Source organism: Erpetoichthys calabaricus, chromosome 9 (genome assembly GCF_900747795.2).
Source record: "Erpetoichthys calabaricus chromosome 9, fErpCal1.3, whole genome shotgun sequence".
Lineage (NCBI taxonomy): Eukaryota > Metazoa > Chordata > Cladistia > Polypteriformes > Polypteridae > Erpetoichthys > Erpetoichthys calabaricus.
In genome coordinates this window covers 109235347-109252428 of record NC_041402.2, presented here as the reverse complement: position 1 = coordinate 109252428, position 17082 = coordinate 109235347, and the positions used below count along the sequence as shown (strand labels likewise).

At 36.6% G+C, this 17082-nt stretch overlaps 1 protein-coding gene across 1 annotated transcript in view; it reads left to right on the top strand.

Annotated features, from left to right (window-relative positions):
* tdrd12 (tudor domain containing 12) overlaps positions 1-17082 on the top strand; it is a 725767-nt gene that overhangs the window by 606614 nt on the left and 102071 nt on the right. Inside the window, exons 21-23 of the mRNA XM_051932225.1 lie at positions 1941-2122; positions 5625-5832; positions 9377-9469. Coding sequence (XP_051788185.1) covers positions 1941-2122; positions 5625-5832; positions 9377-9469 — 483 coding nt within the window. The remainder of the gene's footprint in view (positions 1-1940; positions 2123-5624; positions 5833-9376; positions 9470-17082) is intronic.

Here is a 17082-nt window from a genome sequence, read left to right as displayed (position 1 = left end):
CCTCAAACCCCATGGTCCAAAAAGAGAAGGTGAAGATAAGATATGACTGCTTTTTGACCTAAAGTATATAGCCCAAGTGTTAATAGGTATATGTGTAGTCATTTAATTTCTGGCATTAATGATGCTGTAACTTTTCACACTTTTTGTCTTTAACATAATTATGGGGTAAAAAAAAAGAAGGTGGAGAAATTCATTGTGGTGTTCGTAGGGGTTCTGCACAATATAGGTAAAAACTGACACTGGAATTTTTTTTCTGTGATAAATAATGAGATATGAAAAAATATATGTATAATAATAGATATATCAAAATATTTTCAGCAGTTGACTTTATGGAAGAAATTTATCATTCTAGAGTGATGTGCGAGTATGTTTCAAAAGAGGCAGCACACGTTTCAGAGCTACTCCTGTCAAATAATGCTGTACTATTTTTTTTTGGTGGGAGGGACATTGTATGTGGAGTGTGGTATATGCATAATTCATTTGGTTGCTTTTTATGTTAACAAAAAGCAGAGGTATTCTTTAATTTTTTTTTTGTGTGAATCAAAAAGTAACTCAACAGTAATCTCGCTATTCTTACAAAACGCTTCTTTAAAGAATGACGTGCAAAGATGAAATATGTCATAACTTGAAAAGTTCCCATTCCACATGAACGTTGCCGATTGCTGATGATTTTTTAATCAAGAAATTCAACCACAAAATCTAATAGTCAGTACAGGCTTTCTGTCAGCAACTCCTGACAGAAAAGCATTTTGGAATTAGTTACTAGAGGTGGGGAGCATGCAAGTATTGGCCTAATAATTCATATGGATCCTAGAAAGTTCCCTTTGTCATCTAAATAATTTTGTTCAAGACTTCCTGTGTATTTTTTGGTAAAGAATCATTTTGGAATAGCATGTTATACTGCTAGAAATTGAACCCCACCACCACCTTCTCGCAGTGTGACACTGTTTCTCAAAAGCTAAAAAAAAATTAATTTGTTAGTTGTTGTGTGCTTATTAGTTTAATCAACCTTAAAGGATGGTGTTTGTGTTTAAGATAACAAAAAGGCGCATGTTGTTGAAGAAATGAGTTTCACTCTTGGTTTAACTGAAAAAATTTCCAAGCCTTTTTATCAAAAAAATAAAAACTGCCACGGAAGGATTCATAAATGAATCCCATTTCATGAATGTAAATGGAATGTTTTTTATAACACTGCCTGTCCTGCATGTAAACCCATCAGGCAAAACTGCAGTATTACACTATGATCAACTGAATTACAAAACATTTCTTGTATCTGTAAAAAGAGAGTATCGTAATTACAAGCTTACGGGGCGTTTCTTTGAGAGGGACAGTTAAAACACCTGATCAATAAAACCTGATATCCTCAAGTCCAAGAAGCTAGATGAAGAAGTTAGAAACAGATACAAAAATACAACCAGACATGCTTCACATACTGTGGACAAACTGCCTGCCTCAAGTTTAATATTCTTTTTCATTTTGTTCTATTTGTGCTTAAGTTTGTTTCCGCTTGCTCTTTTAGGATGCCATTTCAAAAACAAATTGATTGCCACCTCTTATTTTTAGAGAGTAACGTTGGGGACCGTTTTCATTCACACCATGAGTCTTTTGTGACTTATCCATGAAAGTGTTTGCTTGTCATCTAAATAATACGAAAGCAGTTCTGCTAAAGAGGTTATAATAAATATGGTGTTTATATTTGTATTCCTTTTCATTGTATCTTCAAATTATGCACTTGTAAATGGTTAAATTAAATAGCCAAAAATTGGTAATAAAACACTTTTAATGTATCTGTATATGATTTTTAATGTACAAATCCTTATCACAGCCTTCAGTTATTTCTGAAAAAGTTTTTTTTTGTCTTCCAAAAATGAATAAATGTAGAGTTTCATATCTTGAAGCAGTATTGGAAAGTGTCTTAAACCTTTTTGTCCTGTGTTTAGATTTTGCCCCTGTACATTGAAAATGCTTCTTGCTATTTTGGTCGCATTGTCCAGGGAATGGAGGATCCATATGAGATCCTTAGTGCTGCCATGTCTGAATATTATAAATCTCATAAACATCATCCAAAAACAGTTGAAGTGGGAATGTTATATGGAATTCAAGAGAAGACCATTTTTAACAGGTACTTTAATGCTGACTAAAGTGAATTAGTGCTTCTGAGAGGCATAATATTTTTAAAACATCTGCCTGAATGTATTATACATTAAGGAAACAAGAAAGTTAATTCTGTTTGTCATATTTCTAATTTGCTTGGAAAGCATTTAGTATTCACAAATTTCCTTATAGTCTGCTATTACCTTTTCAGATTAGTTTCTTGTTTAACTGGGAGAGCATAATCTTAGTTTTCAGTGTCTTTAACACAGGCAGGACATCCAGGGGTCCCCCTAGAGACTTTGGACCCAGTAAAAATTATATTGTACTGGGGCCTGCACCCTGACCACGCCAACCCTGTACATAATGGCTGTGTCACCACACTGGCCACCTAAAACATATGATGCTTTTGATAACTTTACCTTTGCAGACTGGTATAGATCTAGTTGAGCCCCACAGTCACTGGGGATGCCAAATTAGTTTAAAAAAAAAAAAGGCTAAAGTATTCAAGTTAAAAAAAATAAATAAATATTTCAATATATTTTCTAACTTAGCGTAATCCATGGTAAATATTTAAATAAACTTGTGTGGGAAAAACCAGTTTCCCTACCACGACCATGCCTTTTTCCTTCACTCCCTTTCTATAAATGTAATATTAGCTTAAGGATTCCAGGTTTAACTTGTTTATACATGCTTTTTGGATGAATTATTATTTTGGTAATGGTGGCAACATCAAGCATAAAGCCAACAGGAAAACAATAGCTCTCATATTTAAATGTAAGACTCATCAAATTCCTGCATAGGTACACTCTATAAAAGAAAACTTTCTGCTTGGCTACTTTGTCTTCAGTCTAGAAATAATGATTAGGTTAGTCCAAACTTGTTAGGATAGTGAAATATAAAATCAGCCACAAAAAAGGCTTAAATCCTGACACACAGCACTTCTGCAAAGCATGAAATGCTTATGACATTGTTTCATGGATACTGCAGCCTTCAAATGCAAGGGGCTCATTAAAATGCCTTTTTCTTGGTGTACTCTGAGATCAAAAAGAAATATGTGCATATTTGTCTATAATGCACATATGAAGCTCAGGCGAAAGAACCTAAATGCAGTCATTATTTTATTTTTCCCTGGTTAAGTGGAGTTTTGATCCTTAAGGCCAGAAGGCTGTCTCTTTTATATAAATTTAGGTACTATGACTCATTTGAATAGGATGATGCCTGTTTTTTACATCTCACAAACAAAGTAACTGAATATATTATGTTATGATTGGTAAATGTTTAATCCTCATTATAAGTTTGTTTAGCAGATGTTTTCAAAGCAACTTAAAATTTGTAACATGAGTTTGAGTGTTTACCAGAAAAGTACTAAGTTAACACTAGAATTCCTGAAGCCTACGAATAAACTCATAATCCCGGCCCTCCTTAAATCCCTTCACACCCCTACCATCAGCGTCTTTTGTTTTGTAAATGCATCCGTCAGCACAAGGAGCAAGAAGCCTGATGTCCCATCCCCCACCTTCATGAAGCTCAGCTTATGGGCAAAAAGTTCTCCCAGCCCAAGCCAAGGTTTCTTATCTGCGTGCAATGTGCCAGGAATTGTATAGGTAAATAATATAGTATATCGTTATTTGGAATACATGCACTTCATGTGTGTTCTGTGTCTACAAAAATCTGGGTAAGTGTAGCATAAAAGGAAATACGAGAAATGCAAGAAATGCTGAACACATACCTAAAGCAGAAACTTTTTCCATGTTATACTAATAATTACGAGAAGTTTATAATGTGTGAAGACTTTAGTCCAAATGTTCAAATATCAAATAAACACGTGTGCTTTTATTCAAGAATATTACCAAAGAAAAAAAAAAACATTTGATTTACATGTGACTGTCAATGAGTTAAAAACTCAAGCTCAAATGTCAATCGACAGGGAGTTTACACATACTATATTTTTGAATGGTGCAGAGGTCAGAATTGCTGCCTTATTAACCTGAAGGTCCCAGGTTATATTATTATTATTATTTCTACATTATAATAAAAACATGTAAGATTTGAGTCTGTAACACCCAATGTAAATTTTGGCTACTTGTAAAAGCGCTTTTTTTTTTTTTTTTTTTTTTTTTTTTTTAATTCAGTTTTATTGTCTCAGTGACATTCACATGGTACACTGAACTTGTTTCTCTGTCTCTGAGTTGATGGCATTTGTCTCCCATTCTTTTCACAAGAGCAGTGCTGTTGCTGATTCCTGCTCAGAACTGTTTGTTGTACCGGCAATCAAAGATATGATGTCCGTGACCGCTGTCAGACTGGACAAAGGCAGGACTGTAGCAACAGACAGCTTCTTCACACCGTTTTCGCCGGCTAATAGACTGCTGTAACATAACGCAACTCTGCTTGGCACCATAAGTAAAATGGGACTTCTACCTGCAGCTAAAGTCACTTCAGTATTCGAGCAATTCACCACACTAGTGTTTAGATCTGACAACGCCGTGCTGACGGTGTATGCAACCCAAAAAGAAGAAGCCTTTGATTTCAGTCTGTAACAGCCGGTGTTTTTGATAAGGAGCCTTGGCTTGAGCTGGGAGAGCTTTTGGCCCATAAGCTGAGCTCCGTCAAGGCGGGGGATGGGACAGCAGGCTGCTTGCTGCTTGTGCTAATTGACGCATTTATAAAACAAAAGATGCTGATGGCGAGGTGCAAAGGGATTTAAGGTTACAAGTTTTTTCTTGGGCTTCAGGAATTATAATGTTACAAAACATTAAAAAGCTGCCTAGCATCAAAATCATTAGCAACACAAATATGTTATTTTTTGTTTACTGTGCTATAGCAAATTCCTTGTGGATTACTTAATATAATTGTTTGGTTGTTGGGTTAGGTGGACTAACAGTAATAACCTGTCCTTTCCTTGAGAAAAATTAGATGACCAACTGTTACCCTCTCTACCCTTGTTCAAGTTTTTCTTGCATTTCTTTTTGGACACACACAATTTGGTTTTCAAACTTCAATTTAAGCAGACTGAAAGCACATCTAACTATGTCTAGCAAATGTGTGGACTATCTCCACTTATGGTGCCACAAGGACATCTGTTAGAAAGTGTGATGCTGTACAAATTATTTACTGATAAAAGTGGACCAGTAATTGTTAGACATAAAATGCAATCAGAATTTGATCCATATTTTTTGTCACTTGGTTTAATGGAAAATATTACTTTGTTAAATGAATTACATGCTATAAATGTGACTCTGTTTACTACTTTACCTGCTTTTTACTAATGGGTCACAGTGTCTCTGGTTTTCCTATATATTTTTTTAAACTTGCAATTGATACAGTGTATGCTTTTTTTCCCTAAATATGATGTGTGTCATATTTTAAGAATGATCCCAAGAGTGGTATGTGCACAGTTTTAAGAAAACTTGCAAAAGTCTAAAAATGAATGCAACAATTTGATACTGAGGGCAAGAGTTGGATCTTTTAAGCAAGTTTTTTTTTTTAATGCTTCTTTAATATGTATTACTTTTTCGTCCTTTGTAAAGGGTTCAAGTTTTGGAAGTTTTTGAAAAAGAGGAAGGTATTTTCCAGCAAGTCACTATTAAATACATAGATGATGGGAGGATAAAGAAAGTGCAAGCTCACAATTTACTTAATTTGCCGAGCAAGTTTCAGAGTCTGCATTTTCAAGCAGCTGAAATCATTCTTTATGGTGTGAAGCCTTTAGATAATGAGACTGAATGGGACTCCATGGTAAGATCTTATAAGAAAATAGAATTATTTTGCAAATTTTAAAACTTAAAAAAATGATACGACTAAACTATGACATGTTGCTTATATGTGAATAGCTTTTAATTGTTAAATCACATTTTACATATTGTTTTGTACATAACAATTTTCTTATCTAATTGAAAATTTATTTTAAAAATATATTTGATGTGCCCTGTCTTTTTCATCTTTTACCATTTATGTGTGGAGTTGATGTGTTTGACCAACATTCTCCATATACCTTGGTCTTCCTTTACTCTATCCATCTACCTTTGCTTTGGCCTCTCCCATTTTCTCTTCCCCTATACTTTCATTACCATAACTCTTTTGCCCACATTCATTGTCTCACCTAATCACATGACCATACCACTTCAACATACTTTCATGTACTTCCTTAGATATCTCTCCTACTTTTGCTGTACTTCTGATTGTCTCATTTCTTATCTAGTCCTATTTTATAACTCCACACATCCATCTCAACATTCCTATTTCTGCCACATCCAGCTTCTTTTCATGTGCTCACTCTTCTGCCCATGTCTAAGCTCCATATATCACAGCTGGCCACACCACTGTCTTAAAAAACTTATCTTTAACCCTTGTTTTGATTCTTCGGTCACACAATACCCCTAATAACCTTCATCCAATTGTTCAATCCACATTGCAGTCTATGGGTTATCTCTGCATCCAGTTTTCCATCTAGGGCTACCACTGATCCTAGGCATTTACACATATATACTCTTTTGAATAGTTCTCCCTGCACTAACTTCAGAATTCTGATAATGTTCAAACTTCAAATATTCTGTCTGTCTTCCTATTTATCTTCACTCTTCTGTCATCCAAAGCCTTTTTCTATTTTTCTGTCTTCATCTCCATCTCCTCTTTTCCTACAAAACACATTGTCACCATCAAAAATTATGCACCAGGGAGATTTCCCTTTTATCCCGTGAGTCAAGTTAATATCTAGATCAAAACAGTAAGAGCTTAAAGAAGATTCTTAGTGCAGCCCTACTGTAACTGGAATTTTGTCTAATTCCCTGACACTGCTTCTAATCCAGATCTTCACTCCCTCATGCATATCCTGGACAATCTTCACATTTCAAGGATTAATAAAGTATATGAAATCAAATCATAAAAATTAAAAACTGGCTCTGCACCTCCAGACTTCATGAACTGGCACCCTATCATAAGCTCCAAATCAGTAATCACCATATGCAAGCCTTTGTTTTTCTAAGTGTTTCTGTATGAGCTGTCTCAATGCAAAAGTGACATCAGTTGTTCCTGTGCCTGGCATAAAACCAGACTACTACTGTGCCATGTGGTGGCCTCTTCCCGGAGTCTTCTTTCTGTAACCCTGTCCTGTATTTTCAATGTACATTATGTCACCTTTATCCCTTTAAAGTTTCCACAATTCTGAATACCTCCCTTCTTATTATAAATGGGTACAATCACACTGATCCCCAGTCCTCTAGTATTTTATCCTGTTGTCCTAACCAATACGTCTTTACCTACTCTCAATACAACTTTGCTCTTCTTTTCCCACCATTCCTCCACATTCTGAAATTGTACTTCATTCAAAACTTTCTTCCTAAACCTGCTCCTAAGCCCTTTCTCCTTTAGTCTCCATACATGATTCTTGACACTGCTTACTCTGTTTCTATTTTATTGACTCTGAACTCCCAGTCCATCACCGCCACTTTAGGCTGCACTACCACACTTTACCCATTTATAAATTTTCCATTCTTTTTCTTCCTTCAAATGAGATCTTCAATATATTAGAAAGTCTATTTTGTTTTGTCTTCTTCCATAATTGTAAGTCACAAACGAATTCACATTCTTCTCAAAAAATATGTTAACTATTACAAAATCAAATGCCATGACAAAATCTACTGTCTTCTCTCCACTGCTTCCCATCCTCAGTATTCCCTCTCCATCATCTCTGTACTCTTTCCCATGTGTCCATTTAGATCCACATCAGCAATCTCCTTTTCTCCCTTGTGTGCCACACTAAGCTCTCCATCCATTTGTAAACTTATACTTGTAACCTTCCTTATCCTCTTCCTTACTTTCTTCTTGAGGAGCATATGCACAGATTATATTAACTATAATTTCATCAAGGCTTGATGCTTTTTAGCTGTCACTCCTCCTATTCACACTGACAAGAGTTTTGTTATGTTCTATTGATACTGCTATTGCTACATACCATCCACACATCTTCATATTAGTTAGTTGAAATTTTTCATAATATAATCTGTAATTCTAAAGAAATGCACACAAATTACATTTGTGATAATTTTCCCATTTATTGACTGATTTTTCTCAACCTTCCCGTGTCTTTACAGGATCATAGGATAGTTAATAGCCTATTATAGCAACAGTGAATGCAAGGCAGGAACAGTCTTGTTGAATGAGCTCCCAACGTAGTCTTCTAATTCTTTTGAAGGGAAGGGAAAGGAAAACAAAAACATCTTACTTAGAAGCAATTGAAAATAAAAAGAAGCAAACAGACTTGGCAGTGAGCTGTTTCACTTTGCAGTCTCATCTGATTCTCTATAACTACTAATTTCTAGTATTAAACAGTCATTTGACTATTTCATATGACAACATAACACATAATAGAATTATGTAGTAGAAAACACATCAGAAAATGTCATAAGTAACCAGTGTGTGTAAATAAAGGGGAGAAATTCAAATGAGTAAGCAAAACAAAGGGTGAGAGTGAAGATTGTACTAAAAACAAAACAAGGAAAAACTCTTGCTGTGCGTTTGAAATCTACCTCCAACCCCCATCCCCCACCCTTTTTGAGACACAGCAATGTCAGAGAAGTATGGCACAACCTTAACCCTACAAGTATACCACTATAGACTTTGTAAGATTTTGGATGCAGATTATTCCATGAGGGCCTTGACTTTATTAAGAACTCTACACCCCTGCCTGAACATATCATGGTGCAAGGTTTATTTTTCCTGAATCTATTTTATCTAGAGTTTTAACTTTACCGTACACTGTTGCCAATGGGCCATATGTTACATTATTGTTAGTTGTGTTTTGGTACCTGTGTTAAAATGAAAGTAGAATATCTGTGGAAAACATCCATGTTACCTTGACGCTAGGTTCAGCATATGAATGACTGGATGCAGCTTATAAATATACCGTGTGTGCTTCTCTTTGAGTTTCTGAAGTATTCCATACAAAAAGCATTTGCACCACAGGGCCATTCCAGACCATTTAAAACTCTCCATCTACATTTTTTTCCTTATAAATACTTGAATTCATCTAAATATTAAGGCAAAATCAACTTGAATTATTATTTTAAAAACTTGATTTTAATTTATTTCTTGACATCGGTATCTTTTGAAGATATATGTAGTATTTTGTCAAGTGGCAAATTTAGGTAGGTTTACAAAAAACTTTGTAGTTTTTTTTAGATGTATTTAATTCACTCTTTTGTATTCTTTTTAATTTATCAGACCTCCAAACAGTTGCATGTTTGTTTACCATATAACACTGCATTTTGTTACTTTATTTTAGGTTAGCACTTACATTAACAAAAAGATCAGAGGAAAACTACATGAAGCAGATATTGTCTTATGTTTAGGAAACACAATTTGGATTGATAAAATGGTGAGTGATAATTACTATTTGTTGTTTTGAGTTTTCAAAAAAAATAATTATACTTGTTAATGGTTTCATTGCAATTTGGCTTTTTCTCTAGTATGAGCCTTTACCAAATTAGCTGCTTCATCAGATGCCACATATGTAGACACTGTCATCAGTGAGATCTCGTTAACAGCTGGCTTTAGTGATTATAATGAATAAATACGAACATTGCATAAAAAAGAAACGCAAGCATTTGACAGCAGGTCATAATGTTTATAACCAAAACCTTACACCTTAACAAGCTACCTGCCACTCATTTTTTTATTTAATATAGCACTTTTCATGGTAATCTCAAATAAAATTTTTCAGCACAATACTAAGCAAATCTGTAGCACTTGAACGTGGTATTTTGTGAAAGTACAAAGAGACAGTTGTTTTAAATTGTGTTACACTGAATAAGCTAGATTTATTTAGAAATAAGGATAAAGGTATGATTTGCCACAGGCAAAAATGATTGACTATTAAGCAGAACAAAAAATGGCCACATTATGAATTTGAATGTTAAGAATAAAAGAGTTTTGTGGTAGGATTGTGGCAAGACTGTAAAAACATAAGTCCCATGTAGGATTTCGTTGTTTTGAGCTAGTTCCCTCTGTTTGCATGTGTATGCTATTGTTCCTGCCCATGGTTTCTGTGTTTTTGTTTTTTGTTTTTTTTTTGCTGCTAAGCAATAAGCAGTGTGTTAGAGTACATTGTACCCTTTTTGTGTGTGTTTTGATTTTATTATTATACAGTAGTATGTGTTATTCAATTAGTGTGACTTAGCTAAAGGTCAGACTGCATTTTTATGAACAGTTTATGAAAATTTCAAATGGTTAACAAACTTTTTTTCTTGCAGTTATGTGTCTTTTAGATGAGTAAACATTCCTCATCAGAGGTCTTTAATGTGTTTCATTCTCACAGTGAATTCTGCTCAGAGTAAATAGTGAAATGTTACACTGTTAATAATTTTCTGTTGGTTTATTATATACCCGGCTTTAACAGTAGTTAAAGGCAGAGTAAGATTTAACTTTAAGTGGTGTAATACTTAGTGATAATGGCAGCAGAGAGTCGTGGCAGACATGCAAGAAAAGATTTCACTGTACCCTATGAACATGGAATTAACTTGAACTTAAATATTGATGAAATAGGTCTATGTTAAGCTTCAAAAAGAGAAAAATACTGCTGCTGATATTAGCATCAAACTTCTACTTCTCATTTAATAACACTCATATACACATAACCAAAAAGCCCGCTTGTTCAAACCAGGGCTGTAATAGCTCCCAATAGTCACACAGTACTGTAATACTACAAATAGGAGCAGATTTATAAGATATAGAGAATTTAGCAACCTAATCTTTTTTTTTTTAAGTAAAGAAAATTTAAATTGCAAATTCCATTTAAATTCGCAAATTTAAATTGCAATCCCAGTTATATGCATAGAATTACTAATAATTAATATTGCCCAACCCCAAAAAATGTGGTTTTGTAATATGCTATATCCCTTCATTAACTGCTTTTAAAGTACTAAAGGAGATTTTCTTTTTTGTAATATAGTCCGCAAACTAGTTCTTTGTAGGTAGCCACAAAATACATTGGACTTGTTTGTCTTGAATGAGCTTTTATCCCACTAATCACTGGTGGATTTAATTTCCTCAGCTAAAAAGTAGCTGCTGTTCTTTCTTTCTATACTTTTCTCAGAGCTTACAGGCAGTGATTCAAAGATTTCACTATCAATGCCATCAGACATTGCCAGTGTTTCTCCTGCCAAAGTAATTCATACTACTCTTTTGATTCTTTTTCAACAGCCAAAAAGGGGGTGAAAATCATCCTGCCTCTCCTGTCAAAATAATGAAGTGGCCTCCTTGTGTGCCACAATCAGGAAGATTCTCAAAGTGAGGCATGCCTGGAAACAATTACCCTAAGTTCTTGTCTATAAGCCGCGGCTTATCTAAGGAAAAAAGTTGTGAAAATGAAAAAATAGAATATCGGCTTATACATAAGTTCGGCTTATACAGTAATCCCTCCTCCATCGCGGGGGTTGCGTTCCAGAGCCACCCGCGAAATAAGAAAATCCGTGAAGTAGAAACCATATGTTTATATGGTTATTTTTATATTGTCATGCTTGGGTCACAGATTTGCGCAGAAACACAGGAGGTTGTAGAGAGACAGGAACGTTATTCAAACACTGCAAACAAACATTTGTCTCTTTTTCAAAAGTTTAAACTGTGCTCCATGACAAGACAGAGATGACAGTTCTGTCTCACAATTAAAAGAATGCAAACATATCTTCCTCTTCAAAGGAGTGTGTGTCAGGAGCACAGAATGTCACATAGAGAAAACAATATCTAGCAAACAAATCAATGGTGGTGTTTGGCTTTTAGGTATGCGAAGCACCGCGGCACAAAGCTGTTGAAGGCGGCAGCTCACACCCCCTCCGTCAGAAGCAGGGAGAGAGAGAGAGAGCGAGAGAGAGAGACAGAGACAGAGTTTGTTTTTCAGTCAAAAATCAATACATGCCCTTCGAGCTTTTAAGTATGCGAAGCACTGTGCAGCATGTCGTTTCAGGAAACAGCTTTACAAAAGATAGCAACGTGAAGATAATCTTTCAGCATTTTTAGACGAGCGTCTGTATCGTCTAGGTGTGCGAACAGCCCCAATGCTCAATCCCCATACGTCAGGATCACAGATAGTCAGCGCAAGAGAGAGAGAAAAGTAAGCAATCTAGCTTCTCAGCCATCTGCCAATAGCGTCCCTTGTATGAAATCAACTGGGCAAACCAACTGAGGAAGCATGTACCAGAAATTAAAAGACCCATTGTCCGCAGAAATCCAGCAAAAAATCCGCGATATATATTTAAATATGCTTACATATAAAATCACAATTTAAATGACCGCTACGCGCGCGTGTTGACTCGGCGACGCCCAGAGCAGAAAGAACGCGCTCCGGCCGCTCCAACCACGCCATGCGGGGAGTGAGAGAGACGCCAATATCTCACACTCTCTCCCCCCTTAAAGAAATTAAATGGGTGCGAGACCACTGACCTCCCTCCCTTCTATTAGTTATAGGTTATAGTACGTTCGGCTTATCCATGAGTCCGGCTTATCTATGATAAGATTTTATTTTAAAAATTCGTATGATTTTTGGTCTCCGGCTTATACACGAGTCCGGCTTATAGACAAGAACCTAGGGTAATCTTAATGACTCATTTCTGTTGAAACTTCAAGGCCACTTTCGCAGAATGAATTTTACAAATGACCTTGTTGGCTTAGCATATTGTTTGCACAGTAGCATGTGTAGCTGCTGGTATGTAAGGCAGGATCAAGCATGAGTCAAACACCTGCCGAAAGAAATCTCTCAGTCCAAAAGTTCGCTTTAAAAGGTTTAGTGAATTTTCAAAGCAAACAGCCCACACAAGAATAAAGAAAAGGGTTGTCTACACATGTAGAATAAAAGCAAAAAAAAAAAAAACCAGGGAAAAAATCTTCTCTAAACGTAGCCTTTTCTTGTTAAGTTGTTTTCTATACTTGATGATGCTTTACTTCGTATTCAGTACATTCTAAAAATACGGTGCTGCACATTCAATAGAGTAAGTTTCATTACATACTTTTGGGCACGTTAGTGCCTTACTTACGGCAAGGCAGGTCACTAACTGTGACTAATCTGTAGTCATTAGGACAAGAAACAGAATATACCAGTTCAATTCAGCTTGTGGGGGTTATAAGGGCCTCTCTTAGACTATACACTTTTTTGTAGGCAAACATTTAACATAACTACGCAAACACTACCTACTTGACATAACCTAAATAACTAGCAAATGGCTCTTACAACATGTTTTGTGGTGGATGCTAAGATGTAAGCATCAAACATGACATCAGGTTAACTTTTGTTGGCAACCCAGAGAATATGCCCTTGTTTTACTTTAATATGTCTAGTTTAGGTGCACTTTGGGGGTGGGGGACATCCCCTTTTAAGGCTGTAGATGAATTATGACAATAGGTTGAAGCTTCTCTATGTAGCTTTCTTACTGTACTGTATACATATTGTTCCATTAACACTTAACAAATTCCAGTACCACAAAGCAGAAGTGATCATTCTCTTCATAAATGACCTGGAAAGTTGATCTGAGGTGTGGAATAACTGTGATAGTAAAGGCGTATTAATTCATCAACATGACATGCAAGAATTCCAGTTACAGTACCGTCTTCATCCAACAAATAAAAATACTGCAGAATCCACTTGTGAACCCTTTCCACCTGTGTTCAGCATGATCTCCTTTACTTTAATTTACGAGTAAAGTGATGCATCTGTGAGACTATATACACATTTTTTGAGCCACCATAGTTTTTCTTCATTTTTAGCCTCAGTAGGTCAGTGAATATAAATATCCCAAGACAGTGTCATGTCTTATAGAAAAGCACATTTGATGTCCATGGAATACATTTTCCATTGTCTTTGACAAATGAGAACTAAAGTAGACAAAGAGATTCTGATGAACATGTTGGCAAATCATTTTTGAGCCCTTTCTTTTCTTGTTTCTCAAACCCTCCTGTCTCTGTATACTTGACCAATGAGTCTGACCAATTTCAGTCAGCATCCTCTGTAGGGACTAAAGAGTTTAGAATCTCTTTTTCATCTTCAGAGTCTTCATTATCTGATACAGTGTTTGATAAATCTCTTTCTTCATCTTTGTCATTCAACTCCTTTCTGTCCTATGGTAACTCGAGGTCCCTTCCATTTTACACAGTCAACTCTTTTGTAGCACACTATCTCCTGTTTCACATTTTTCATTTTCAGTATTAATCTGTTTCTGGTGTACTCTCCATATCCCGTTTTAACATTTTTTCTTCAGTGAATGCTCTTCTTGAAGCATGCATTGCTTGAAGAAGTTTACCCACTGACACACTTCTAATGGTGACTTCTAGGGCATATGTCCTATCCATAAGGACAGAAGGAAGATTTGGATTGTGGCCATACCTGATACGGGTTGTACCCATTAATATTGTGTGTTGTATTCTTTGTCATTAACCTTTGGCCTCAGTCACATCAGTATTCTTTCTTACTTTCTGTATAATTTCTTTGAATATGTAATTTTGTCTCTTAAGTAGTCCATTATTCTATAGAGACTTTATGCAGTTGTGGTTATTGTTTCAATGTTAAAGTTATCTGCTGTATCTCTGATTACATTTTTTATTAAATTCCCCACCATTGTTACTGAATGGTTTCGGAGGTGCTCCATGGTGCACATAACCTAAGAATGTATTAATTGTTTCTCAATTTCTGAAGGTCTCTTTGTCTTTATAATACTTCTTACCTTGAAATGTGTGAATGTATCAATGATATGAAGATACCATACTCTTGGTTCATGCAAGTCAATAGCCACAGTTTCATTATATTCACAAGCTAACAGAAAACCAACAGCTAGTCTGGATTTGTTTTTGATGTATTTCAGTGATGTCGCACAATTCTTAACGATTTGCTTAATTAAGGAAGCACACTCTCCATGCTTGTTTCCAGACCTATCAAGCAGTTTCTTTAATCTGCCCACTGAAGCATATCTAAATTGTAGGTGAAGATTCAGCAAGCCCTTTTCCTTCGCTTCTGTATTCATGTTTTTTGAGACTTAGAATCTCACTTTCACAGTGTTCTCTTTTTTTCTTTACGTCAGATGTTCACACAGTATTAACTAGAGATGGCTAGTTCAATAGTCATTGACTGATTACACATTATCTGCGGTGGGTTGGCACCCTGCCCGGGATTGTTTCCTGCCTTGTGCCCTGTGTTGGCTGGGATTGGCTCCAGCAGACCCCAGTGACCCTGTATTCGGATTCAGCGGGTTAGAAAATGGATGGATGGCTGATTACACATTATTGCTTTGTTTTCCTTGTCCAAAGGTGTTCCTGTCTTTTTTAAGGATGTTTTACTTAACAACATTGGGATGTCAATTGGAACCACATCTGTTTCAGTACTATATTATGTCTGTCCAATCTTTGCAGGGATTCCCTCTTGTTTGGTGGAATGTATGCCCTGATTGCAAAGGTCCAGTGGGCCGTTAGTGTAGCGCTATTGCCCAAAACAGCAGTCAGCCAGCAGGCACTGCCTGTGGTCCACTGGAATTTGGAACATCAGCTTTTCAGCAGCCTTCTGGTGGCCTACTAGTGTCAGCAGCGAGCGGTGGACAGTTGGTCTTTGGAAGGTAGGAGAGCATTTGCTGACAGAAATTTCCCTTCAGCACCTATATTCCTATTTATTTGATTTTATATTTGTGATTGTTATTGGCAGTTCATTAATTATCCACCATTCATGTTGGCAGGAATTTAATTGAACTACAACACACTTGGTAAAATTCTTGATTTTTTTTTATTAGAGTCGAAGAACTAAGATTATACTATACAATATACAAATGTAGCCTTCAATACGATACAAATAGGCCTATATACAAAAAGGCATAATACAGTCCAAACAATGTAGCCTAAAAATAAAAAAATAGCATATTGAACGAAGAAAACCAAGGCAAAATAAGACCTATCTACAGTATAATAGATGTTTAACACCACATAAGAAATTTGCAAAAATATTATATGCAGTACAATCCCTCTTAACTGGCCTCGCATTAACCGGCCGATGGATTAACCAGCCTGTTAAAATAAAATAAATTTTTTTTTTAATCCTGAGTTCTGCTTTATATTCTTTCCTGGAAGGTGAGAGGGCTCCTACACTCAGAGTGATTTCCGTTTACATATTCCTTTATGAATTTTCCATGGTGCCTTCTTCTTTCTACATGGCGGCTCCCCTGCTTCTCCCATCGGGCATCGCAACAGGGGAGTCGCCCTACCTGCAGGTGCAGCTGCCTTCCACACTGGTCCGGTAGCCCTCCGATCCCTGGCTAAGTCGGGCTCCATCCGGACCGAGACTTGGGTTCTTTAACCAGCGGCCAGGCTGCTCACGCTGGGGCTAAACCAGCCCAAAGCCTCCACAACTGCCACTGCCTTTCCACGGCCAGTCATCTTCAATACCGGTCACTCCAGCTTCGTGATCACTCAGCTGGCCCGACCATTTTCTTCAGCCCCACCTAGTGTCACCCAAACACTCCTCTGCAGGGGTTCACCTCCCAGCTGCCTGCCTTTGCTCCATCGAATCTGCTCTCTCTCACCTGCTCGCTCTCCTGCACCGGCTTTCCTCTACCTGCTTCCTTCTTCATTAACCTCCCGTTCTTTCCTGTTCTCCCCCTGGCCACCTCACGCTTCTATTTGTCATGGGGACGCGAGTGCGGCGATTATTTATTTAAAAAGTGGCCTTTTTGACTTGAGCTGTGGACCCGCTACACTACACTGTCCAGTCGATGTACGAGAAAAAAATCCGTGTGCAAAATTGTGGATGAAGCCTTGTGGATATGGTTTCTTCAGAAACATCGAAGAGATACAGTACATACCTTAGAAATATTTTTCTACATGAAAATAGGTATGCATCGGATTAACCGGCCAAAACTGCAACTGGCCATAGGTCCAGTCCCGAGATGGCCGGTTAAGAGGGATTGTACTGTAGTAATAAAATGTATATGCATACCTGTACATTACATATGTGCAATATATCCATAA